The sequence below is a fragment of the Acomys russatus genome, chromosome 25, assembly GCF_903995435.1.
Source record: "Acomys russatus chromosome 25, mAcoRus1.1, whole genome shotgun sequence".
In the NCBI taxonomy this organism is placed as follows: Eukaryota; Metazoa; Chordata; class Mammalia; order Rodentia; family Muridae; genus Acomys; species Acomys russatus.
Window position 1 is genome coordinate 25,261,131 of NC_067161.1, and position 27,370 is coordinate 25,288,500.

General features: G+C 42.8%; 1 protein-coding gene across 1 annotated transcript in view; it reads left to right on the forward strand.

Moving 5' to 3' along the window:
* Atp10b (ATPase phospholipid transporting 10B (putative)) overlaps positions 1–12,376 on the forward strand; it is a 97,650-nt gene extending 85,274 nt beyond the window's left edge. The window contains exons 19-22 of the mRNA XM_051167629.1: positions 486–566; positions 2,016–2,120; positions 5,731–5,918; positions 11,569–12,376. Coding sequence (XP_051023586.1) covers positions 486–566; positions 2,016–2,120; positions 5,731–5,918; positions 11,569–12,061 — 867 coding nt within the window. The 3' untranslated portion in view covers positions 12,062–12,376. The remainder of the gene's footprint in view (positions 1–485; positions 567–2,015; positions 2,121–5,730; positions 5,919–11,568) is intronic.
* Positions 12,377–27,370: the final 14,994 nt, after the last annotated feature.

Consider the following 27,370-nt stretch of genomic DNA (forward strand, 5'->3'; position numbering starts at 1 on the left):
AATTATGTTGCCTTTTCTTCAAGAAGGAGAAGAGCAAGGTACAAGATGAAAACGCTTGTCTCTAAAGGGGTTTATCTCTGACTCTTGGGATCATTGATCCTGACCTATGAATGACCTCTTCATCTCTGATGGCACTTAGCAACTTCAGAATAGCAGTACTAGTGACAAGCAACTTCAGAACAGCAGTACTAGTGACAAGGTTAATGTGTGGCATTGACAGCACTTCCTACATACCAAAGCACAGATGCATTCAGTCCCCTTGAACTCCATATTTTATGGGAAAAGAAAGAATTTCTCAGAGAATGTTCATAATTTCCACAAAATAACTTGGGGGCAGGGGCAGCAGAATTAGACCTCTTATTTGTAGCTAAGATGACAGGTGTGCAAAGTATCATATCATCAAGCCCAGCCACACACAAGGCACATGCTTCCAAAGACCAGAGGCTTTCCAGGATGCTGAGTTATTGGTGTGTTCTTCCCTGCAGTGCTACAACCTGCCAATGTTCTGGGTTTCCATGGCAGATGCATTCTACCAGAGTCTCATCTGTTTCTTTATCCCTTACCTGGTAAGTAATATAGTCCCACCCTAGACATACAAGTCACAATGTGAAACTGGTCTAAGCTATACAAAATCAAAAAATAATAGTGTCTTTTTTATGTGCATCATGGCAGAGACTAAAAATCAGTAGTTGGGTACATCCAACCCAAGGTGGTGTTTGAGAAGATAAAACAATTTGTCCAAAACTTCATTTCTGTAGCTCTTGAAAAACCAAAAGCTGTCATTACACTGGGTTATTTTCGCTCATGGAAAAACAATCTGGAGTTGATTAATATCCTTGCTTAGATATGAAATTGTATTGTCAGAGATTGTGTTGTCTGACTTTCTCCACTTTCTCACCTTGCAGCAGTGACCCCTTCTCTGTGCATACCATGTACTATATACTATCACCATTAAATTATATCATGTCTGTAATGTTCCTGTCTTCAGAAGTGACTACGCAGGATTTGTCTCAGCCTTCCAAAGGGAAGAGGCACCTTTGGGCAAGATGGCATCCTATTTTTCTTATTCTCCATAATGCCTGCCCTAGAGCTGAAAGCATTTATTTCATAAGGTTCCTATTGCCATGATGAAAAATGCCATGATGAAAAATAACTTGAAGAAGAAATGGTTATTCAGATTGACAGCTCTATATCACAGTCCATTGCTGAGAGAAGTTGGGCAGGAACTTGAGGCAGGAACCTAAAACAAGAATCTGAAGCCGGAGCCATAGACGAATGCTGCTCACTGACTGGCTCCTCCTTGCTTAATCAACCAGCTTTCTTATAGCACCCAGTACCAGCAGCCCATGATAGCACCCACACACACACATATGAACTATTAGTTAAGATAATATCCCACAGACTTGCCTACAGGGCAGCCTTATGAAGGCATCTTCTCAATTAGGATTCTCTCTTCCCAGAGATGCCTAGGTTCACATCAAGCTGACAAAAACCATCACACTGCCTACTCCTGGCCTTGTTCTCTGACTGGACTATACTTTTCTTTATCACATTCTGGTATCAGCTAATGAGCCTCTTCTATGCTCCCAAGGTGTCTAGTTCTCACAGCACTCACTCATCCACTAGCTCTGCCCCCAAAGACCACAGATTCTTTAAAGGTAGACACACATACCCTCAGCAGTTAGTGCAGTGCCTGGGAAATTCTCGAGAAATCTTTGTTTAATTCCACAGTGGTTTTCCAGTCTTTACTGGAGCAAACATGTTCCTGTGCAATTTAATTCAACCCACTCATTTCTCATCTTGTCAGTTTCTTGAATCAACCCCATCTTTTCCCTCTCTCTCTCTCTCTCTCTCTCTCTCTCTCTCTCTCTCTCTCTCTCTCTCTCTCTCTCTCTCTCTCGATCATATTCCTTGACTCCTGGCTTCATTGTCTTGTATGCATAGCCTTAAATCCATGCATGCCCAAGAATGCCTACTTGACGATGCCTATTTGTCCTTTTGTCCTTCCTCCTTAGACTTACAGAGGTTCAGATATAGATGTCTTTACTTTTGGAACACCAATCAACACCATCTCCCTCACTACCATCCTCTTGCACCAGGCAATGGAAATGAAGACATGGGTAAGGACCCCACAGGCCGTTTAGCTTAAAAATCATACTCTTTTTCATTGAATGCATCAAACTTCTGAGGTCTTTTATCATATATAGTTGATCTAGCTCAGTAAATTCATGAGTTTCTCACTGTGCCCCTGTAAAAAGTGGAATTGGCATTGTTGGCCCCGGTATCCAGCCATGATGACAACACTAACACACATAAATCAATGAGATAGTTCCAAAACCAGATCTATACTGATGAAAAATTCAGGAAGACTGCAGAGCTAGGAAAGTCTAGCCAGAGTACAGCTGAAGTTGTGTGTACAGGCCTGTTACCCACTTAACTTGTTAACATGTATCAAGCATTCCCAAATTTTAGTATCTTAAATCATAAATGGCAGGCTGAGAATGAAGGTTGCTCAATCAGTAAGGTGATGGCCTGAGTTTGATACCCAGCACCCACATAAAAGCCAGACATGGTGGTATGTACCTGTAATCTCAGTGCCGGAAAAGTGGAGATGGGAAGATCCCTAAAAATGGTTGGCTAGCCAGTCTAGCGGAATTGGTAGGCCCCATGTTCAATGAAAGACCCTGTTCCAAAAAGTAAGATGGATGGAGTTTGAAGAAAATAGACACCAAAATCAACCTCTGGCTTACACACATACAGAGAGAGAGAGAGAGAGAGAGAGAGAGAGAGAGAGAGAGAGAGAGAGAGAGAGAGAGAGAGAGAGAGAGAGAGAGAGAGAGAGAGAGAGAGAGAGATGAAGTACAGAGTTTCACTAAGCAATTACTCTAAAGAGCTCAAAATTATACGCCGAGTTTTTATCTACATGATTTGCATAAATTACCTCATTTAACTTCACGATGCCCTTGGGGTTCTTGGTGTTAGATTTTATTTTCTTCTCATTTTACAGATTTAGGAACAAATATATCTAAGAAAACAGGAATATTTCACTGTGTATTTTTCCATAGGAATCTTTTTTTAGTATCTTTAACTTGAGCTTAATCACTAAATAGCACATGAAGTAAAAAGAAAATAATGATGAAAAATTACCTCTTGCTGAGTGGTTAAAAATCCATGGTATAGGGTCTTCTTTAAGGGCATGGCTCTTGTTAGAAAAAAAATCAGTATGAGGACAAACGTGAGCTCCACAGAACTCCAGTAAAAGTACACTCCAGAGAAGGAGCGCTGAGGGCAGGGTACAACCACAGTAAGAAAGAAGATGAAGATTGGTATTTAAGCCTAAAGTTTACCAAAACATAGTCAAGATCAACTCAACAAATAAAGACAGACTAAATCCTGGCCCCCCAAAACAGCTGCTGCAGGGGATTATAAAATGAGTTTGACCAAACTTAACATACCATTTCTGTCTTTTTTTTTTTTTTCATGGACTAGAAAAGTAAGAAAGGAGACTTGTCTTAGACTATTTATGCTGCTATAACAAAAGATCTATTTATAAACAAAACTTGTAAACAGTAGGACTTTATCAGGTTTCTGGAAGTCCAAGATGACGGCACAGACAACTAGCATCAAGGACAGAAAGTTGGGGAGAGGCTATGGTCTAATTCCTCTAGTTCCAAGATGACTTACTTTGGGGGAGTTACCTACAAGGGAGGGATCCAAAAGTGGACAATATGTTCTTACATTATAATGGCAAAAACACTCCCTCCAGCCTCTTTTATAAATCCATTCTTTGCCCAAAGTCCTTGTGGCACAGTCACTTCCCTAAAACATCCTACCTCCTCTAGTCTCACATAGGGCCTTAGGTGCCCACACAGGAACCTTGCAGTAACACCTACATTCAAATGACAGTTGTCTGCAGTCCATGGCTAGAGTAATTCTGATGCCACATGAGCACAGGCAGTCCACGGATAGAAAATCATGCAACTAAAACTTTCTGTTTTGGTAAATCTTCTCAACAGAATGTTAAAAGTGAGGAAGTACAACCATGGAACTCTCTTATTAGCAGCCTATAAACGGATAAGACTAGAGCAACAGTTCTCAACGTGTGGGTCATGATCCCATTGTGGGTTGAACAATCCTTTCTTGGGGATCACCTAAGACAAGACCACTGAAAAACACAGATATTTACTTTGCAATTCATAACAGTAGCAAAATTACAGCAATGAAATTAATTTTATGGTTGGGATTACCACAACATGAGGAACTGTATTAAAATACTGCAGCATTAGGAGGGTTGAAAACCACTGGTCACTGAGAGGGTGATTTTTAAAACAAAGGTGATTTTTAAAACAATTGGAAGAGTTTAAAGTACCTACAGGCTATGAAAGAATTTCACTTTTAAGTATACCCCATAAATAATAATAATAAACAAATAATCTTGCATGTGTGTAAGGAGATATACAAAAATGTTTGCTGAAGAATTGTTTAAATATATGTATATATACATACACATATATATATATTACAAAAATCCTAGATGTTCATCAGTCGTAACATTCACAAAGTTTGTTTGTACAATCAAATACATATAGTCTCAACTTAACAATAGTTCAGTTTACATTTCTGTTGTTTTATTTTATGGTGGTACCAACACCCAACATGTGGGGTAAAAGCTGTACTTCAAATGTTGACTTGAGATCTTTCCCTGAGCTAGCAACAGGTGGTGGGCTAGTCTCCCAAACCCAGCAGCCTCATGCAATCACAATGACAACCCATTCTCTGTGCTACACTGATTTGTAACTTACACTATTTTCTACTTACAATAGGTTTATAAGGCATAACTCTTGTTATGAGTCAATGAATAGCTGTAGTTAAAATGAACAAGCTAGGAATATATCATCTGTGTGGACATGGCTCCCAAGTAGAGTGTTGAGTGAAAAAAAAAAAAAAATACAGTTATCTTAGTCTGCTTGGGAGTCATAGCAAATGCTGTAGATGGTCTGGCTTAAACAGGAAAGTGTTATGTTATTGTTCTTGAGGTTTAAAGTCCCAAGTCAGCATTCTGGCCCAGGCATTGTCTAGAGAAAGCCTTCATTCCAAGTTGTAGACAACTGTCTTTTATTGCACATCCCCATAAGGAAAAGAGAGAAAGGTATCTTTCTTTCTTATCACTTCTTAGAGGAGCACTAAATCTACTCATGGATGAGGTGGGAGTGGGGGTTTTCCTAGAATTACCTCCCAAATATTGTCAATTGAGAACTAGAGCTTCGATGTATAGACTGGGGAGTAGACACAAACACCTAATCCATTAGCAAAGGGATATATATATGATAAAGTAAGCTACATCCATAAACATGGGTGTATAACCATATATAAAACTTGCCTAAAATGATGAACACTTAAATTAAACTCAAGAATAAATAGAGTCAAGCCCTTTACAAGAAATCTATGGTTTAGTTTTATCTAGAAAGCTTAGTATGTTTCAAATATGCATCTCAAATAAGTTCTACTATCTAAGATGCGCTTACATTTTTTTAAACAGAATTTTAAAAGCTGAGTCAGTTTTCACAACCCAGCTAGCTAGAGCAATATGTCTGTTACCCATTTTTGAGTTTGATATGTGTATGCCTCTTCAAAATGGTTTAAAACAAAGGTTAGCTAGGCCGTGCGCATTTTGCTGCTCCCATAACCTAATTACGACCATCAACAGCATCTTCTTTGTCTTCTCCACAGACTATCCTCCATGGCCTTGTCCTCCTCGGCAGCTTCTTGATGTACTTTGTGGTCTCCCTAATCTACAATGCCACTTGTGTCACCTGCAACAGCCCCACCAATCCCTATTGGGTGATGGAGAGGCAGCTCTCGGATCCCACATTCTACCTCGTCTGCCTCCTCACGCCAGCTGTGGCTCTTCTACCAAGGTTTGAGCTCTTTCACAGTGGTCTTTAAAACTCCCAGTCTTCCTTAAGTCCACATAGCCCAAGGGTATAAGCTACACTTCTCACTTCTATGATTCCTGGTGAAATCACCTTAAAGGAAAAGGGGGTTTGTTTCAGCTCCCAGTTTGAAGATAAAGTCTATTGTGACAGTCCGTCACATTGCACCCGTGTTCAGAAAGCACAGATATGTGAGTGCTGAGGCTCAGCTTACTTTCTCTGCATAGCCCAGGATCCCAGCCCACATTCACGGTGACTCTTCCCTCCTCTGCTAAACCTTTCCAGAAACACCCACACAGATACACCCAGAGATGTGTTTCCATAGAGATGCTAAATCATCCAAGTTGACTGGACCCTTGGGATTGTTGTCCAGAGATCAGGTGCTAGGATAAGAGAACAGTAAGCCAGCAAGTAAAGAACATAGTCTCTGGACCCAGGTCAGCCATAAAAAAGCAAAATGGCCTCTGCTGCGACATATGCAATGTGGGAGTAATCATTCTACTCCCTGGCTTATAAATTCTGTTGTGTGGTAAGTGAGATTTTTTTTTTAAGCTCTGTAATCTATTCCTATTAGTTTGGGAGTCTTGTGCCTCTCTGCCTGTAGGAAAGGCAGCAGTCCCAGAAAGCCCCACACAGTGCACACATGAAGACGAAGAACTTTCTGTCATCATAGGAAAGAATTGTGAAGCAGAACTTCAGATTTCTCTCAGAAACTTTAAATTTTTCATAAAATAGCCAACATTTTAATATCACTTAAGTTTAAAACACATGTGTAACATTTTCAAAAGGCTCTGTAATCCTGATAAATTATTCATGCTCACATACTATTTTCTGACACTTCTAACCTCAAAACTCTGTTTTCATGTTTTCAAAGAAACTACCAGCAATAATAGTGTTCCTCTGTGGCACTCATGTTTGATACACACTATGTAGCCATGAAACAGCTGAAGGCCCAAGAAGGTACCCAGATGTGTCCATATTTCCAATACAAACCACAGTGGGAGCGAGGTCCTCTTAACTCAAAAGCCAGAGCTCCACACTCTAGCCCCCACACTCTAGTCAGAAAAATGGGTAAAGTTGATCATAATGTCTTTGTAGACAAAATGTAGACTTTCTCCTGCCTCAGGATCTCGTCGTTTTGCACATCAGAATTGAGCAGGTAGTCATTACAGGTTAGTTAATGGGCAATGGCAACATTATACGGAACCATTTCTGCCCTACAGTAGGCAGAGAGCCTGTGTCATCTTCCTAAGACAGCTCAGAACCATGACTTCTGATACAAAATTGGAGACTGAAAATACTACTTTGATAAATGGTGCAGAGGTTAGCACATGTCAAAGACTCGAATTCTGAATATTTGCTATGTGCAGGGCCTCTGTGCTTGATTCCTGCCGCTCTACAGCTCATGTCCACACTACCTGCTTCAAACTTTGGAGGTCAATACCAACAAACCGCTTAGGCACACTAATGGCCCCAGACCCTCTCACTTCTGTGCAGCGTCTTCCTGCACCAAAGCTCTTTACCCTTTGACCTCATGGCAGCACAGCCATTTTCAGACGTTCCATGATGCCCCTACCTTACCTTCCATGGAGTGTAGCAAATCTCTGCTCTTCTCACCATCTGTGGGAATATCTGTTACTGGCAGTTTTCTCATCATTCAAATTATGTTCATCTCTTCTGATGGTAGATTGCCCCTGCTGATAGATGAGAGGACCTTCTTTGTCTTTATCTGACAGCAACTGCTAGGTGATGGCTGGATACGCTGTGCTCTGAGGGGAACGAGCAATTACTAGACAATCAGAAAGACGAACAGAACACGACTCTTGCTTCTCACAAGTCGTCATCCAGCAGGCACATAGGTCATACAGGTGAAAGTGGCTGATCTAGTCAGGCTCCACAGAGCATAGAATGGGCACAAATTAAGAGTAAGTGCAAGCCTCAAGAATGCAATGCCCACCCATCCCTTCTTCCATGCAACCCCACCATCAAGACCCTGAGAGGGACTAGAAGCGTCATGTGAGAAATGGTTTTGGAGGCAGGGGAGGTGGTGGTTGTTTTGCTTTGGTTTTGGTTTTTATATGTGTGCGTCTTCCACGTGTATGCACGTGTGCCTGTGGAACCCTGAAGAGTTTCCCAGATGCCTGAAGCTGGAGTTACAGATGTTTGGGAGCCACCTGATGTGAGTGCTAGGAAATAAACTCAAGTCCTCTACAAAAACATAGAGCACTCATAACCACTGACTCTCCAGGCCTAAAGTTAGATTTTTTTTTTTTTTTCTCCTCCCTGATTTTGAGGTTAAGCAATTGTGGGCATCACAGCCAGAAGCTTCCCTATTCCACATCCTATTTGGAGACTAGAAAGAAATTCATAGGCCCAGTGTTCTTCATTAGAAATATGATTGGAGCCAGAGTCTTACAGAGCTACAGCAGCAGCTTAGGAGGGCCACCGAAACATGTGCAAGGGCTGTCAATGCATGTGACATGAGCTTGATGGATCATACCACAGCTTGACGGTGTGCTGAACAGATAAAGGATGGGTAGGGAAGTGTTGGCAAATATGTGCTTGCTAATGACCATGGCATATCGGCCAAATCATTGTTTATTCTATATTATCACCACAAAGTTGAATTCTCATTTAATTCTTTTTACTAAGGTCAAAGGAATTTCTTCTGATAATGAAGGGATTAATTTAATAGTCATAAGGACTCCTGACTTACAACCATGGAGCAGTTCTTGTTTGTTTATAGAAATTCACATGATAGCATGTTTGCTGTAGAAAACCGTCCCTGGCTTAGTGTTGAAAGTCACATTTCTCATAATGGGGATTGATCTTACTCACCGATCTTGTGATATAGACCCCTGAGCTTCACCTAGTTGATTCATCCAGGCCAAAAGGACATTACAAATTCCCTTCAACTAGAGCAGAGACATATGCAAACTATTTTACGGATTTAAAAAGAAAATAACATACCAAGCTGAAGCCCCAGTGTGTCCTCTTAATCCTTTTAATCAGTTGTAGCAAATAGTAACAGTCTTCTTAATTTCTATGACGTGTGCTTGGACTCGCTTCCCACTTCTCTCCTTTGCCAACTCACACCCTAGACACAGTGAGTGAGTGGCAAGCCTCCATCTCAGATTCCCTCATCTCCTAATTTTATATTTTCTCCATGGACACAGAAATCACTGCTCTGAATTGAAAAACCTTTTCTAACAGATGCCTCCCAACATGGGCCTCTCCCTGCTTCCAGCTGCATTTCTCTAGGTCACTCGTCAACTGCGCTCTGCATATTTAGTCTATGAAAAACAGAGAGCACTTATAACTTTATTCATGGCTCACCCTCCAAACCTAGTCTCTTCAGAGTTCCCTTCAGCTAATGTCATGGCCCAGATAGCCCTCTGGACATTATTCTTGCCATCCCCTGAGGCTGCACGTCTGTGGTTTGCATGGCAGCAAGCCAACGCCTCTACCTGTGGTATCTTTTTCAGATCCATCTGCAATGTCCACTTCTATAGCCACCACCATAAACAGACTGTACCCTGACATCCAAAATTATATAATTTGTCTATTAGGACTTTTCGTACTATGCATTATTAACACACCAAATCTGATCTAGTCATGCATTTGTCAGTCACCAAAAAACTTCCCTGGGCCTCTAATGAAACACAAAACCCAGACCATGGCCCACAGTCCCTGCCTACACTGGTCCTCCCTTGCCCATCTAGGATATCTCCATCACTGTCACACTTGAACTCACTTGCCTGAGTTTTGTGTCTCACCCTGTGCTTGGCTGTGCAAAACCTCAGTCCTCAGTGAAGCGGTTCTTCGCAGATGGTCTTCAGATGAGACAAAGTAGTTAACCTTCTTTCCATCAGTCACCGTGCTCCCCTGCAACAGGAGAATGAGAGTGCTCTCTTGTTCAAAGCTTGATCCTAAAAGAACTGACTGTTGTGGGGTGTATATTTCATGACTGGAGGATGGAGGAGGACAGCAGTGTCCTGGGGTGGGGGATGGGGAGATTTAGACTAGGGAAATTTCAGTTTCCACATACAGAGTCCAATCTTTCCTGTAGCATATACATGAGCCCCTATTTCCTTGCTGGTGAAGTAAAATTAAAGAAAATTTTATCTGAGCTGATGGGATCTATGACAGTCTTCAGCAAGCCCTTGGCCCCTGTGGGTTCGCCATGCAACAGAAAGAGAGACTCTCTCTTCTTAAGAGGCTTTAAAATCAACAGTGTAAATGTCCTCCAGGCCAGAACTGCTTTTTTAGGTAACACTCAAAAAGGAAATGTGGATGGCCTATGACACAAGATAATGTATACTTCCACATTTTATCCTTCCACTTGGCTAAATTTGGATCCAGGAAAAGAATTTGGAGTCTCCCAGCAGCTACATGCAGCTTGGCAGTAAAGCAAGTCAGGGTGACCTAGTGAGCTCCAGCACTCTCAGACCTTTTCAGGAGACCTCATCAATCTCACCTCAGCACCTAGGGGTGTCAGTTTCCTTACTGGGCAAAGACCCATTATATGAAGTTCCACAAGACAATGCTGACATGTGCACAGTAGATTAGAGACTTTAGATCTAGAGCACTTGGGTCTGACCAGAGCTTGACACTGGACAAACCGCTGGATTAGTTTCCACATCTGTACACAAAAAGGAAACAAAAGAATAGCTAGGCATTCTGCAGACATGCCAATCAATGGAGAAGCACAGCATCAAGCAATTTCATTGTAGTACATGCATCACAAAATACATCACATAAGCTAAGGGGGCAATGTCCCCAGGTGATTGAAGCATGTGTGCCCTATCGCTGGTCAAAGACAGCCTTGTGGTCCTAGACTGTACCAAACAGCTGGATTTTTTGAAAGAATGAGTCAGTAATCACCAAAGCGCTTCGAACAGTCTGGCACAGAATAAGCATTAACTTGTTATATTTTGTTCGTGTCATCATGTGTCCTCACCACCACCAGAGTCAGCCACCCTTAGCTTCGATAGTGATCACTCAGAGTCCAACAAAGATGATCTCTGAAAAGTTAGATTCCAAGATCCATTGCAATGCTGAAATATTAAGAAGTCAACAACTGTTAGAAAAGGTATAGGCTCAGGACCCCCAAGACCAAGTTCTCAACACAAAGAAGACTTATTTGAGAGAGACAGAAGGCAGGGAATAAGAGACAAAGACAGGAGAGAAAAGACAGGAGAGAGGAGGGAGGGAGAGGGTATTTGTCCTGGAGAGGGACAAAAGACAGCCTCTGGATAGGCAGGAGAAAGACAGGGCACACAGCAAAAGGGTGGTTAATAAAGGTACAAAGAGAAACCTTGTGTTAGAATGAGTTGTTAAATTTTAATTGGGCATGATAATTAGGTGAGGCAAAGGAGGCTTTTGATTGCTGAACTTCAACGCTTTGATAGCAGGACCTTGGTATTCAGCCTCAAGAGGAGGAAGTGGCCAAAAAAGGGACTAGACTTTGGTGGCTAGCTTTAGGAATACAATCAAATGGGTATTAGCAAGGCAAAGGGAATGGGTGAGAAGGACAAGGCCTGCCAGAGCCATGCTGGCCACACTGAAGCTGGCCGGAGTCCCTTCAACTACAATCCAAAAACTGCCAGTTTGATTTTCTTCTATTTTCTACTAGGTACTTTGTCCTGTCTCTACAAGGGACTTATGGGAAGTCTCTAATCTCAAAAGCTCAGAAGATTGACAAGCTGCCCGTAGACAAAAGAAACCTGGAAATCCAGAACTGGCGAAGCAAACAGAGGCCTGCCCCTGCCTCTGCTTCTACCTCTGCCTCTGCTCCTCTTCCTGGCACTATCCACACTCAGCCTCCATGCCGTGTGGTACCACCTGAAGCACAGCAGGACTTCGGTACCAGTACCTCAGGGAGCTCTAGCCCTCCCAGGCAGAAGCGTGTTGAAGACTGGATTCTCCAGGGCCCGAGATGCGGCAGAGAGCACTCGAGGGATGACATGTGCTCAGGAGATACCTTGGCTAAACTCTCATCTGGGGAATGCCTTCTGGGCCCAAACAGGACAGCGGCTCCCACAGCCTATGCCAGGGGGCAGAAGGATGTGTCTCGGCACTCAAGCAAAGGCAGCCATCGCCGGTCTCAGAGTTCACTGACCATATGAGGGGGGCTACAGAAATCAGAGATGGATACAAAGTCAGAAGAGACCACCCAATCACTGAGCAAGTGACTCTGTTCCCGCTCCTCTCTGTAGAGGAGTGATTGCCAGCTTTATCCGTCCTCCTCACCAGGGTTGATTTCCTTCAAGAAATGCTGCCAGCCCCAGTGGGTTTGAGAAAACCTGTCAGGCCAGCTGACTCTGGCTTTCTCCTGCTGCCAGGAAGCACATCTTAGAAACAGTACTCTGGAATTGGATATTATGACTTTTTTGCATCATGCCTTCCTGGCCTAAGGACATCCGTATGATCTTCTAAGTAAGTAAAACCCATGTATGACCCAACGCAACCAGGCAGCAAGTATCCACAATTCCGACCAGTATTATATACCTTGGAAATGTATCAGAACATGGAAATTACTAGGTTGGTCAAGCCATCACCTCACCCCAAGAGCTCAAGTTTCCAAAGAGACCTGCACACATGAGGCCTTCACCTCAAGATTACTATTATACTCCTCCCTCCAGGACACAGAGTCTTCTTTCCTCGAGTGGTTCTGAACCTTCCTAACGCTGCAACTCTTTCATACATCTCCTCGTGTTGTGGTGACCACCCCCCCAACCATAAAAATATTTTGTTGCTCCTTCATAACTGTAATTTTTGCTAGTGTTATGAACCATAATGTAAAATATCTGATATGCAACCCCCAAGGAGGTCACAACCCACAGGATGAGAACCACTGCTCTAAGCCAAAGAAAACTACATCTAAAGATGAAAATTGAATTTATATGTGTGTAGCACAACAGATACTACCAAAGGCTCTGGGGCTACAGCTCATGTAAGAAACAGAAAGAATATACACACTAAACATTTTCCACTAATAGACCACATGCCCCCACCGTCTAAGGAATATTCCAAAAGGACAACCGCATCCTCTTCCTCAAACTACTTATTTATTTTGAAATGAAATTGCCCATCATCACTCAACACTCACAATGGGAAAAAACAAAGATGAGATCTTAACACAGCCTCCCTTAGGGAGAGACCCATACGACAGAGCAACTATGAATGCAAACCGACATCTTCAAGTTTAAACCCTCTATTAATCAGCGTATTCCAGAATGTCATGGCCATCACTGACCTGTGATTCAGCTAAGTTAAATGGGAAAATAATTACATGTACTTTATATCCCTAGAAATTGTAAATGTTAAAAATGTTAAAGAACTCAAAGAAATGTTTATATAAAAGGCTGTCAAGAGAATCTAGGTCTACTATGGTCTATTCGGAGTCTTCAAAGTCAAGAGTGTTTTTTGTCCCAGTTACCCTAAGACAGTGCCTATACACTAGGCAAAAAGTCCAAGAATACCCGAACCATTGCATTAAACCATTGTACCCAAATTGTTTGCCTGTCACTTAAGTAATTTCTCAGCAAGAGCTCAACAATCAAGATGGCAGTAGTAGCAGAGTGAGCCAACTCCCTGTCCATCCTTGTGGGAAACAGAGACTGGAGGAGCCATTTGGAGCATCATCCTAAAGTTCTGCCATGTAATGATGCCAGCATGAGCCAGAAGGTAGAGACTTGAGTATCCTACAGAAAAAGTGATGCGGTCATGTTAGAGGTGGGAGGATGGGGGATGTATAACTTATGCCAACCTAGCAGGCATAAGTTGTTTCAAATGAAGAGATTCATCGAAACTTGGATCTCATCCCCACTTTCTGAGACTCCTGCCTGCTGCCAGTAGTCAGAAATCCCCAGTAGTAAATTCTAGAAAATAGCAGAGCATTGGCTCCAGTAGATTGGAGTTTAAGTGTTTGCTCTTTCCCTGTAGTCTTTAAAGGACCTTGAAGCAGGTCACCGTGCTTGCAAATTAGGTTTAAGCAGCTCTACCTCCTGGCGTAAAGATTGAGTCCAAATTGCATGCAGTGCACTGATGAGGCTTTCAAAAAGCAGGGGCAGTCCCTAGTAGCAACAGAGGGAGTCTCACTTCAGAAGAAAAGGAGAGGATAGGAAAACTGAGAGACAACGTGACACCCACCCCTTACCGACTGACATCCATGCTCTGCCCAGCACTCTGATGCTGCTCTTTTTCTTGCCTGACTGACCGTGTCAGCTTGCTGGGATGGTCCTATTTTTACAGTTTCGCACATGCTGGGGAGCCTGGGTCAATCTGGTCACAAGTGGTCACTTACTCTGGCCATTCTTCATGAACCAAACCAACTATGTGACTGTCTGACATGCCACCTCACTCAGAGGGACGCTCGACCTTCCCTCTCTAATGCAATACTAGTGACTGTGTATAGTACCATGTTATATACGTATAATCTTTTTACTGAGTCCCTGGAAAACATGCCATCGTTTTTTTAGAAGAAAAATAAACTTGGTTTTTCCATAGTTCCCTACCAATCTGAAATTCTTATTTTTCTTCCTATACATTATCATTATTGATCCTAAGTACTTATTCATCCTTCTTTGAATTTATTCATGTATCTGTCGAAGAAACTTCAGTAACTCTCTACTAGGTAAATTTCAGTGCAACTTGGGCCGTGAAGAACTCAACACCTGCACTCACTTATACCTACCTTCCCAAGGCTCAGGGCTTTAGGAATATTTAGCCCAGTGTGACAATGGAGCACAAATACATCCATGGGCTGTAAGAATTAGAAGCTGCACATACAGCGTGTACATTCAGGAAATCTAACTCAACTGCTTCTCTCTTGCAAGCCTAGCACACACCCAAAACCTAGGCTGACTTAGGCATCTCTCGTCATCATTCATGGTCAATGTGAGTGCTTACAGCACAAGCATGAGGCCATGAGTTCAAATCCCGAGTACCTACATAAGAATCTCTGTGCGGAGAAATGCACTTGCAACTCCAGCTCTGTGGCAAAGGGGCAGGGTGGAGAAAGGAGAAGATCTCTGGAATTGGGTGGTTGCAAACCTAGGTTCAGTGAGAGCACGCGTTTCAAGGCAAAGAGGGATAGAAGATGGATATCCAATTGTCTCTGTCCTTCATGTGCACAAAATACCACACATCAGACACACATCAAAAGGAAATTAACTGTATTGGGTTACTTCATTGAGTGCTAGACACCATGCATTAACATTTAGCCCCACAGTAACCCTGCAGGGCAAAGACTGCCTTAGCCTGTCCCAGTAGCTTCAACTGCACCACTGCTGCCTCAAAGTTCAATGCATTGTCCCCTATCCTTCCTTACTTTGTCTAATGTCAACAGAGCTTGCATGTATCTGGGACCCCATCTGAATGGTTGGTATCTTTCATCCTTCATGGTCTCTCATCTTCAAGGAGGCCAGCTCGGCCTTGTCACAAGGTTTTAGAATTGTAAAAGGGAAAAGAAGCTTCAAGACCTTATGAGATCTATGCTGAGAACTTGTGTACTTGCTGAGCACCAGGTTTCATGGATGCAAGTCACAAAGTCAGCCTAGTTTCTGGAATGCCCCTACTTCTTCCTGAGAGGCGCTATAAAGAATACCATCTGCAGTCATCCACCCTCAACTAGCAGAGGAAGACAGGGGTAAAGAGAAGTCACCTAAAGGCCCAACAGTCCTAAAGCTAACAAGTGGTCGGGTGGTATTCTCTAAAAGCAGAGCCTGTGATCTTAGCCAGAGATGCACAACGCAAGGTAAGACAGAGGGCAGGCAGGAACCAGAACCAGATGACATTCTCTTATGAAGCAGGGTTTCACAATGATAAGGGTGCCTGAATTTTATCCCAAATCTAGCACAACCTAGCCATGTGACCTAAGGAAAGACTTTCCCACACCATGTCAAGCCAGGTTGCAATCCAAACAAAAGCAAGTATAATACTAGCACTTGGGGGTGGGGGGGGGGTGGAGAGAGACTGACTGAACTACTCCTTGAATTGCCATAAAATATCTCCCCTGTACCCCATTCCGAGAGAGAGAGAGAGAGAGAGAGAGAGAGAGAGAGAGAGAGAGAGAGAGAGAGAGAGACTGGGCACCTACCTAGTCAGGCTGACCCATGTGGAACTCTTTCCTATGGAAGCCTTCTGGTGCCACCTAGCAGGATAGAAGCAGGTACTGCACCCAAGGGAGCTTCAGGCAGTAGAATCCTATTGAGCCTTGATAGAACTAAAAGTTGGAGGCCAGATTTCAAGTCTTAGCGTTGTGGTTTCTATGACGACTCTAAACAAAATTTTTCACAGGTTCCCAGTCTCAAGTTGGGACCTCAACTGGTTCTATAAGCTATTTGAGGAGGCTGGTTATGGTATAGCAGTGTCCTCTGGTGGATGCCAAGCCTGTGGTCACTATCTGTGCAGTTGTGTGAGTCTGTATTTTACACGCACACATCAACACAGGGAATGGAAAAGGCCACAAAGACACTAGTTCCCTGCTCTGCCTCTGATGGATGGAATACAGCATCACGTGACAATGCTGTCATGCTGTCATTGGAGAACTCATGAGTGGGATTGTTTTCAGGAGTTGAGTGAAGCTGGGAAGGCATCCACCCATTTGGGGAAGATAGCAAACCTCCCAATCCCTTAGCAGACCTAGGATGACTTTTTCATATCAGCAGATATATGTTGATAAACTGTTATGTATGTGAATATGTAATGAAAGGCCAAGGCAGTCAACCCTTCCAACTGTCAAGAGGGAAGCCAGAGCAAACACACAGCTCTCCCTTATATAGCTTTTGTTCCAGGCACCTCCCTCAACACTTCTAGCCACCTCCAATAAACATGATTACCTACTATGTAAATAAAGCACAAAGCCAATATTCCTGTGCCCCTCTAAGCACAACACTACCTCGAAGCCATACCTCTGTGGATAGTTGAACATACACTGTCTGTACAATAGTCTGTAAGAGAGGTTCACCCCTCACAGGGAAGCCTGAGGAAAAATAACCTGGCACAGAAGACTCCTCAGACACAGTTGCGAAGAAGCTAACCAGCCAAACACTTGACTGAAGTTTAAATCAAGTATTTTTCCTGCAGTTTTTGAACCAATGATTTTAATCAGGGTTAGTTATAAGCAAATGGGTAAGTGTTTTTTAATCACCTCGCCAGTAGCTACAATACTGAATAAAATGCCTCTCCCTTCCCAGTAACCATAATTACCTACAGATCTTCAGAGAGGGGTGGGGCCTTGTCTTAGTCACTGTTCTATTGCTGTGAAGAGATATCATGACCAAGGCAACTCTTATGAAAGGAAGCATTTAATTGAGGCCTTGCTTACAGTCTCAGAGGGTTAGTCCATTTTCATCCTGGTGGGAGGCGCGGCAGCACACATGGGACTGGAACAATATCTATGAACTACATTCTGATCTGTAGGCCCAGAGAGAGACTGTGGGCCTGGCATAGGCTTTGGAAACTTCAAAGCCCACCCCAAGTGACACACTTCCTCCAACAAGGCCACACTTCCTAATCCTTTTCAAATTCCCTGATGACTAGGCATTTAAAACTATAAGCCTAGGGGGGGCCATTCTTTTTCAAACCACCACAAGCCTTATGAGCTCTGCTGGCTCATAATGTTAAGGGGCTGAGTCTTGCACAGGTGTTGGGCAGGTAATGGAAATGTTTTTCTTTAGGGTCAACAGCCATTTCTACTATAGCCAACCTGTGTAGTCTCATAGATGAAAAGTGGCTATTAAATGTAGATGATGAAATCGAAGGGAGAGGTAAGTAGCTGCATCCAGGGTCATTAAGCAATGTGTAAGCAAAGCTAAGATCAGAACTGCACTCTCATGGCATTCGTCTTTGACTGTTTCATCAGCAAATGAGAGAGAAAATTCCAGTGCTTGCCATAGTTGTTTGCATGTTTTAAAAGACACCCTCACACAGACATGAATGCAGGCAAAACACCAAAGACTGTTACACCAAATGGGTGGAATGATATAACAGATAGGTGAGTGAAGAGAAATCTGTCTGAGCATGGGGTCTGTAGTGCTTTGAATAAGAATATCCCCCATAGGCTCGTATATTTGAACACTTGGTCCCAAGTTGGTGGCACTGATTGAGGAGGTATGGACTTGCTGGAGGAAGTATTCATTGGGACTTTGAGAGTTCATGGCCTGGCCCACTTTCAGTTCACTGTATGTTCTTTGTGCCTACCATTGAGGATATGATCCCTCAGGTTCTTGCTACAACCGCCATGCCTGCCTGCTACCATGCCTCCTCACCAACCACCATGCCTGCCTGCTACCATGCCTCTCCACTATGATGAACTCTTCCCTCTGAAGCCATAAGCCCAAACAAACTCTTTCTTCTATCAGTTGCCTTGGGCATTAAACAGAAAGATAATTAATACAGAGTCCTTTTATAACTTCTCTTGCTACTCTTTTGCAGAAGAATAGCCTGGGGGAGGGAGGAGATAGACTATTGTTAGCGTTCTGCTTCAGTCTGCCTACCTGTGATGGCATTGCTTACCTGCCACAGGGGTGTGGCCCTCCCCAGGGCTATATCAAGGACAAACTCCCCTAACAGTCTCTCTACCCCCTCTCCACCTCTTCCTCTTCCTCTGTCTCTGTCTTTATTTCTCTCTCTCTCTCTCTCTCTCTCTCTCTCTCTCTCTCTCTCTCTCTCTTGTACCCCTTCACCCTTTCCTTCTCCCCCCATGCTCACTTAATAAACCTCATATAACATAATATCTGCTGCCTGGTGCCTTATATCTTATATCTTATTCTTAAACACAATCTTATATATTATTCTCATACATAAAAACTATACAAACATAAGGCTTCCTTCAGAGTTCTTTTGTCCTTCTTGCAGAGGCAAAAATGAATTTTAAAGCCCCATCAAGTATGCTGTTGAGTCCAAATTCCTGCCTTCAGATGATCTCCCTCCCTCTCTCTCTCTCTCTCTCTGACACACACACACACACACACACACACACACACACACACCTTTGTCCTTTCACTGGATATATGACAAGTTTGTGAAAATAAGCATGCAATTTGTCCTCCCATTTATGCAAGATGTTCAAGCAAGACAATCAAGAGACCCAGGCAACATAACAGTCACTAGGACTCTAACCAAGTTCAGCCCCTATTTTAAAAAGCAAGGAACAAAGTGCCAACGAGGATACAGAAGAGTCACATCTGATCTTCACAGTTGCTCCATGCACTTTCCCCACAGTGGCCCACTGGAGCCTTCCAAGGTAAGATTTTGCATCCCCTCCTGGACTACCATCAGCTGGGTCAAGCCAGTTAGAGGGCATCTCACAGGCCAACATCTTCATGAACATCATGACCTAATAATGAGATTCCCACCTTGGCAAGCCATCCCTTTCAACAGCACTTAGTCACTTTATCCCAAAGAAGTAGGCCTAAGAGTTCTTGAGTCAAGGTGGTGAATGAAGTTGGGAAGATAGACACCTTCCTCCAGGCGACTCCATGGATAGGATTGCCTACATCCAAGGCTGTCCCTGATACAATAGGACATGCAGAGGCTGGATTTTCTGTTCTTGTTCAAGCAAGTATGTGGCTGAGTCAAGAGACAGCCCTGTGTTATTCAACTTCAAGATCTAAGAAATATAATATTAAGCCACTCTTCTGCCAGAGGAAAGTTTTTAAAAGCTCCAAATGGATCTAAGAATCAGTAGATAATTTCTCATTCTTGAAATTTTATTATTCTGGGTCTTTTCTTTCTTAACTATTTAAAACAGGAAGGTTGATTAAAAGGACACCTGAGCCTGCAATTTTCCTGAACTCAGCCTTCTCATCTATGAGAACACTTATAAAGTCATTCCTAGAAGCCCTTGGAACTTTCATTCAAGAGATCTCACTAAGATATTTTTTTGTGTGTGATAATGTTAGAAGCCAGATGGATCTAACTCTTTGAAAGGAAAACTAAAGGCACAAGAAGGTCAACTGAAAACCTTCTGACAAGCAGAGCATTAGCAAATTGCAAATATAGATTGGAGGAGGGAGGAGTAAGTAGGTTAGTTGGTAGGAAATAAACCTGAAGGATATTAAAATAACTCTTAGTGTAAATAAGAAAAAAGTCATCAGGGCCACATTTACAGTCCTAGCTCCTAAGCCCGGTGTTCACTTGCCAGGCTTGGAGCCTACTGCTCACTATTCTGAGCACTCCCTGTGCCTTCCAATCCCTGCACCTCTGCTGCTCCCCTCATGGCCAGGACAACTCTTCAATGCCCCATCTCGAATCCAGACCTGCATACAATTCTACCACACAAAGTCACTTCTCCTAAAGCTTTTGCACATCCCTTCTGGAACACGACACAGACCTCTGCTAGTTATCTATGCCTCTTCTGTGTGCTTGTCACAGTGATGGGCCAGCAAGGATTCAACTTTAGTTCTTTTCATGTCTAGTACCAGGCTTTGGCCAATGATGACAGTGGAATAGCTCATAATAATGGTCTCATATCAAGTCCTAGACACACATCCAGAAGACAAAAGTAGGAAACATATTTCCCCTGACTTGGCCCACTTTTTTTTCTCTCCAGTGCAAAGACCAGATGATCATCCCACGGTCAAATTTTCAGGGACATCAGTTCCTTACGGTCTATTTATTCAAAAGGCTCAAGTCACAATGAACTCTCCCTCAAATACTTTCACTCTTGTCTCTTCCTTCCTTTTTCCAGTTTCTCTCTTTTCTCCCTCCATTACACCTCTTTAAAAACTCTTTTCTTTCTCTCAAAAACTTCTCTAGGTCAGCTAACACAAATGGGCTGAGCCTTATCCCACAGGGAAAGCCATTTCCTCTTTTGTTGCCCTTTCTTTCTAGTCTCTACTTTTGACTCATGGCCTCAGCCATAACTGACCAACCTGTTCTCATTCTTCTCCTGTCCTCTGCGTTATTAGACTGTGGATAGGGGAACAGGGGTGTGGGGTTGGAGCATGTAAAGGAAGTATGGCTCACCATGTACAATACAGAAATGTCGGAGGCAAATGTCCACCAATACGCCATCAGTGTTTCTACTGTTATTTATTCCCACTTTACAAGGAAGTACACCAAGGCTCAAGGGAGTTAAGTGGCATTTCCAAGGAAATTCTGTTAATAAAAGCAGAGCCAATATTCTGAGCTAGTAAGGCTCTCAGACCACTTACTGAACCACCAGGGAAGCTGGGCTTTTGGAAACAGTGGGGTGTGTGTATGATTTTCTAGAACCATCTTGTGTCATGAACTCCCTCCAGGTGTCAGTCTGAAACTCCAGCTGATTAAAACCCCTGCCTTGTTTCTTCGCAGAGTTCCCACTGGCACACACTCCAGACATTGACACGGAGCCTGGGAGAAGAAGTGGCATGTGGGAAGTCATGTTGACATTGGCCCAAATCTAATGAGAGCTCTGGCAGCCCAAGCTGTGCCTACTAGACAAACCAGATGCACGTTCATCTCTGCCCCAGCTGGCTCCCCTCATGGGCTTGCTCACGTGGGCATGCTTGAGGAGGCTGTGCCTAAACAATAATGCAAGAGAAAGCCATCCAACCCTGACTCTCTTCTTATTTTTAATTAGAAATTCCCATTAAAACCACTACAGCAATGAGGCACACACCAGGCAGTACACTTCAGGACAATTAGCACACTCTTCAGGTGGCTAAAATGGCCCAGCTCTGGCCTGGGGCCGACATAATTGCACCAAAACATACAGCCCACCAGGAGGCTCCCATTTCAAATGGAAAGAAACAATTAGTCATGCATCTATTGGGCAGTTAGATCTGTAGGACATAATTTAGTATTCATCATTTAAAAGATTGCCTGGGTGGGGAATATATGGAAATCATCTCAGTATGTTCATAAGCAAATCTCTACCCCTCTACCCTCCAACACAAGGCTAATGCTGGGGGTGGGGGGACTGGTGGGAACTGTGCAAGGCAGCCTGATTGTAACTGTTTGTTGGGATCACTGGAGGCATGAGCACTCCATTCTTGGAAAGTGGGAAATAATTAGTGAGGCAAGTAGCTTCTGGAACCCCTATGTACATCCCTGCTACTTTTTGAATTCCCAGGCCACTAATTAAAACCTGCCCGTAAGACAGCTTCTAGCTGAGTCACTGTGATAATTCTGAAGAGTAAATAAAATGAGCAAATTAGAAGAGCAGAAAAGGCCTCTCGAAACACCGGGAAAGCTGCAGAAAGCCACCCCCAGGCTCCCAAGACTCTGTTTGAAGCCATACTCTTAGATTCTACAAGCCCAAGCATTCCATCTGCATTTGCTGGTCCCTCTCGGCTCCGAGCTGAACCAATGCACCTTCCATGAGCCGGCAGCGCAGCTGTAATTAATATTCAGCTGGCATTTCCACTGCGCACTCAGAGCCTGTTCTTTCAGCCTTTTCAAATCCAATTCAGACCAAAGTAATCTTTGCCCTTGCATTTGGGTTCAGGCAGTAGCAATTGTCAGGATTGCAGATTGCCATTTATTAGCATTTATTGAGCAGTAGAGGAGCCCTGCACGTTAGTGGTTGTCACCAGGTCTCTGATTTTCAAATGAAAATTAACAAGCCAGTAGGGCATTTATATTGGGGCAGGAAGGCGGCATATCTGGGGGAAACGTTATTGATGGTTTTCATAGGGAGCTATTGATGGGCTGAGGGGCTTTGCAGGGGTGCTGGGTTAATAGGAGACAGCCACTGTTTGATCACTCACTTGCAAGTCTCTATAGTTCTTCCGTATGTGTGGACCTACAGAAAGCTAAGAAAGCTTGATTCAAATTCTGAACTAATCCAGGGGATGACCTCAAGCAAATTACTCTATCTCCTACAGGAGTCTGCCCATCTCCAAAATGAGAATTAACAAGATCAGGTGGCATGCTTAAATCGTCTTCCTCAAAACCACTGGGGAGATGCAATGAAGGATCCTCGGAACGGAGGATCAGATCCCCTTCCTCAAATTACTCTAAGAGGCTCTCCTCCTACGGCGTCATATTCTAGGTCTCTTTACATCATGCAGATATATATATATTTTTTTTCATCTTAATCTGTGATGCACAGAAGTTAGAAGGCACAGCGGGTCTCTACAATCTGCTATAGCTATGGAACTGGTGAAGTGCTGAGAACCAGGAAGGCAAAAGGCATCCATACTACCTACATAAAAGCAGCAGTAGGAGTTTATCTTGAGGGGCCCCAAGAGACAGGAGAGTGAGCCAGAAGCAACAGATGAGCATGGGATCCCAGCAGGGAGATCATCTAGAGGTGGGGCTGACACGTGTGGAGATGCAGAGTATATGGGTGACAGGACAAACTTGACATCTCATCAATAATCTACACCAAGTTTGCTTAGCCAGATCAAGGTCCCACGGTCCAGTCTGACAGATCCAAGAGGCTGGCAGACTGGAGGAGAACCACCAAGATGGCTGAATAGAAGTGCCCTGCATATGACTCTACCTCAGAAAAGAACCAAGCCAATAAACTGTTTTTGAAGACAGTGATGCAGAGAAAAATCTGAAAATGAGTTAGTAAATTGTTAGAACCTTGGACAGCAAGAAGGAAAGTCAACCTGGAGGAATTTCAACTTGTGATTTCAACCCTTGGGTCCCACCAGGGGGGGTTAGAAATTAAAGAAGTAGGGGACAGTGAAAAGTCAGCAAAGGGGAGAGCAGTGACTAGCAGTTTATAACTGCAAGAAAATACTGTTCTCTTTAGAGCCTTTAAACCCAGTTTAGGAAGTTAGATAATCTAAGTAAGACTGGCTATCATGTTTCAAAGAAAGAATGTGCTTTGGGTTTCACTGAGCTGCCTAAACCCAAGCTATTACAACAGTCAGATCATATACTTTCTTGGCTTAAGGATTTGCAATTGTGTCCTTGAAACAACCAGAGGCCTTGGTCTGACAGATCAATCACTCACAGAGAAGAAGACACTGTTCCCGCATCCTACAAACTTAAAAGCCAATGCTGAGTTCCCAAGCTCCCTTGCATGCAAGAACTAAAGAAAAACCTGCTCCCCAGCCCACAGGCTTAGCTACTATTACAAAGTCCTGCCATCCTCTGTGCACGTCTAGTATTGGTGGGGAAAATCCTCAGCTGAGTCCCAGAGCTCTGGAATGTTCCCAGGAATGTTGATGCCAGTACTCCAAACCTCTGCTGCCAACTGGAATCGTGTATCAAGGGCTAGGGAAGACTGCTTCTCCAGCCCAAGGAAGAACTTGGAACTATAGATGCTGGTGAAAGAGATTTAGCATCACTGAAGCTTATCAATAGAGACCAGAGGAAAGTCCCCCCTTCCATGTTCTAGAGCTCTAAGAGTATCATTACTGCGGTTTTAAGCTTCTCCGTGAGAACTTGCCTCATATATTCAATGAGCATCTCCACTCATATACAACATTGCCAGCCCAACACTGACAAATGCATGAGCCCCAGACTGCCTCAGGACCTAGGAAAACCTCCTCCACGGCCTATACCTTCAGGACCATGGACATGAATTTCTCAAGCCAAAATGATACTTACACATGCCTAGGAAAGAAATTATATATTTCAAGCCTGAAAAGTAAATAAATGCTAACAAAGACTGCTACATCCAGCTGTTTCATCACTTTTTTGTTGCTGTGATAAGCCACCACAACCAAGCCGACTTGGTCGAAAGGATGACTTGGCTAATGGTTCCAGATGGATGCGTCTACATCATGGCAGGGATGCAGAGCATCAAGCGACAGTCATCAGCATGAACTGGATGCTGACAGTCTACATCTTGAAGACTAAGCAGAACGCAGAGAAAGAGCCCCAGGAATGGTTGCAAGGCTTTGAAACTTCCAGCCCTGCTCCCAGTGACGTACTTCCTCCGCACTTCCTAGATCTCTCCAAAGAATACCACCAACTAGGAAAACAAATATTCAAATACAGGAGCCCACTGTGGACCCTCTCATTCAGGCTGCCACACCAGTAAAGCTGTCTTTGAAAATGGACAGAGAAATAAAGACACTTCAAAACCAGCACAAACCAAGGTAGCCCATGACCCCCAGGCCAACACTGCTGATGACATTTTTTTAAATACTAAGCCCAGGGAAGGAAAGAAGATAGTCTACATCAAAAGGGTACAGAGAAAAGAACAATTTCAGTAACAAGAGCACAGGAAAAAAACCATGTTCATGAGAGAAATGCTGAACAAAGGAGACTTAGGGTAGATTGTAGAATTATAGGGCTAGTGAGTCGGCTCATGTAAAGGCACTTAGCTGCCAAATCTAATGACCTGTGTTCAATCCCAGGCCCCATGTAATAGAAGGAAACAAACTGAATCCCTGAAAGGGACCCTGAAAGTTTGCACAATAGCATGCACATGCATGTGCACACACACATGATAGATGATAGATAGATAGATAGATAGATAGATAGATAGATAGATAGAAAGAATAGATAGATATGTATATACATACATTCATAGATAGGTTTTGGGGGGTAAAAAAAAAAACTCTTAAAAGAAGGAATTTCAAATTAAGCACCAAACATTGAGATTCTGAATTTCATAAAACAAGCATTAATGGAAATAAAATGTCAGGTAACTCCTAATATCGTAACAGTAGTTGAGCTCAAAATTCTGCTCCACCCCTAGATAGGTTATGTAAAGGAAAAACAAAGAAATCTCACAATTAAACTATGCCATTGGGACTAGAGAGAGAGCTCAGCAGCTAAGAGCACTAGCTGCTCTTCAGAGAACCTAGGTTTCATTTCCCAGCACCTACATAGCAACTCACAACTGTCTATATAACTCAGTTTCCAGGGGGTCCAACACCCTCTTCTGGTCTCCATAGGCACCAGGAATATACAGACATACATTAATGCAAACCGTTCACACAAATAAAATTAGCTATACATACCATAGATCAAATGGAGTTAATAGATACTTATAGAATATTCCATTCAATCATAACAGGATATACATTCTTTTCATTAGCTCATGGAACCTTCTCTAAAATAGGTCACGGATCAAGACTTACCAAATACAGCCAGGTGCAGTGACACATGCCTGTAATCCCAGCACTCAGGGAGGAGAGGCAGGCAGATCTCTGTGAGTTCAAGGCCAGCCTGGTCTACAAAGTGATTCCAGGACAGCAAAGGCTACACAGAGAAACCCTGTCTCAAAAAACCAAAACCAAAACAAACAAACAAAACTTACCAAATACAAAATAACTTAAATAATATCAAATTCATAATGCAATAAAACTAGAAATAAAAAGCTACACAAATACACAGAGATTGACCCAATCTTGAATGAAGATAGCGTCATTGAGTAAATCAGAGAGGATGTTAAAAATACCCTATAACCAAATGAAAATAAATGTATAACTCATTGAAACCTGTGGGTCACTGCTAAAGGCAATTCTAAGAAGAAAGTACATATTTATGACTGCTTATAGGAAGAGAGTGAGTGAGAGAAATCAAGTAACTAACTTACTGATATACCTCAAGGTCCCAAGTAAGAATAACTCAAACCTAGTAGACAGTAAAATAATAATGGCGATCATGGTGGAAAATTAATGAACTAGAGATTAAAGAAGAGCATATAGAATGAAACAAAAAGTTGGTTCTTGAAATGATGGACATGATTGATGGTTGTCTAAATGCAAAACTGCCCTGAAAACATACATACAATTAAAATTATATGCACTGAACAGGTTATATATAGGAGCTTATATGTATATCCAAATACATATATGCGTTCAAAACAACAATTAGTGAAAAGTGGCCACAGACTTGAAAGAGACTTAGTAGGGGTAATATAAGATAGTTGAGAGGGAGAAAAACAAAGGGAGAAATGTTGTAATTAAATTATAACCTTTAAAATAAAAAGATAAAAAGGAAGTGACAATCCATTAATCAAACTAACTAAAAAAAAAAAAAGAAGAAGAAGAAGAAGGCCAAATCTAGAAAATTAATAATTAAAAAGTCGGCAGTCAGCCAGGCAGTGGCAGTGGGGGTGCACCCCTTTAATCCCAGCACTTGAGATGCAGAGGCAAGCAGATCTCTGTGGGTTCCAGGCCACCCTGATCTATACAGCGAGTTCCAGGACAATTAAGGTACAGAGAGAAACCCTGTCTCAAAATAACCAAAAAGTTTTTACAAATTAGATAGATGACAGATAGATAGATAGATAGATAGATAGATAGATAGATAGATGTCACTATAGATTACAGCAAAATATAGAAAAATCATTAGGGAATCCTTTGAAAACTTATATTTCAGAACACTGAAAAACAGAGAAATTTTGAGAAATTCTTAGACATATATGACTGATCAAGATATGAACAACTTAAACGGATCTACTATAATCAAAACACTGAAACACTAAAATGTCTTTCAACAAAGAGAGGCTGTTTGAACCCCAAATCTGACACTGAAGGGTCTTCTAACCTCCCTAGGTCTACAGTGGTGAGACGGGGAGCTGTGGTGCA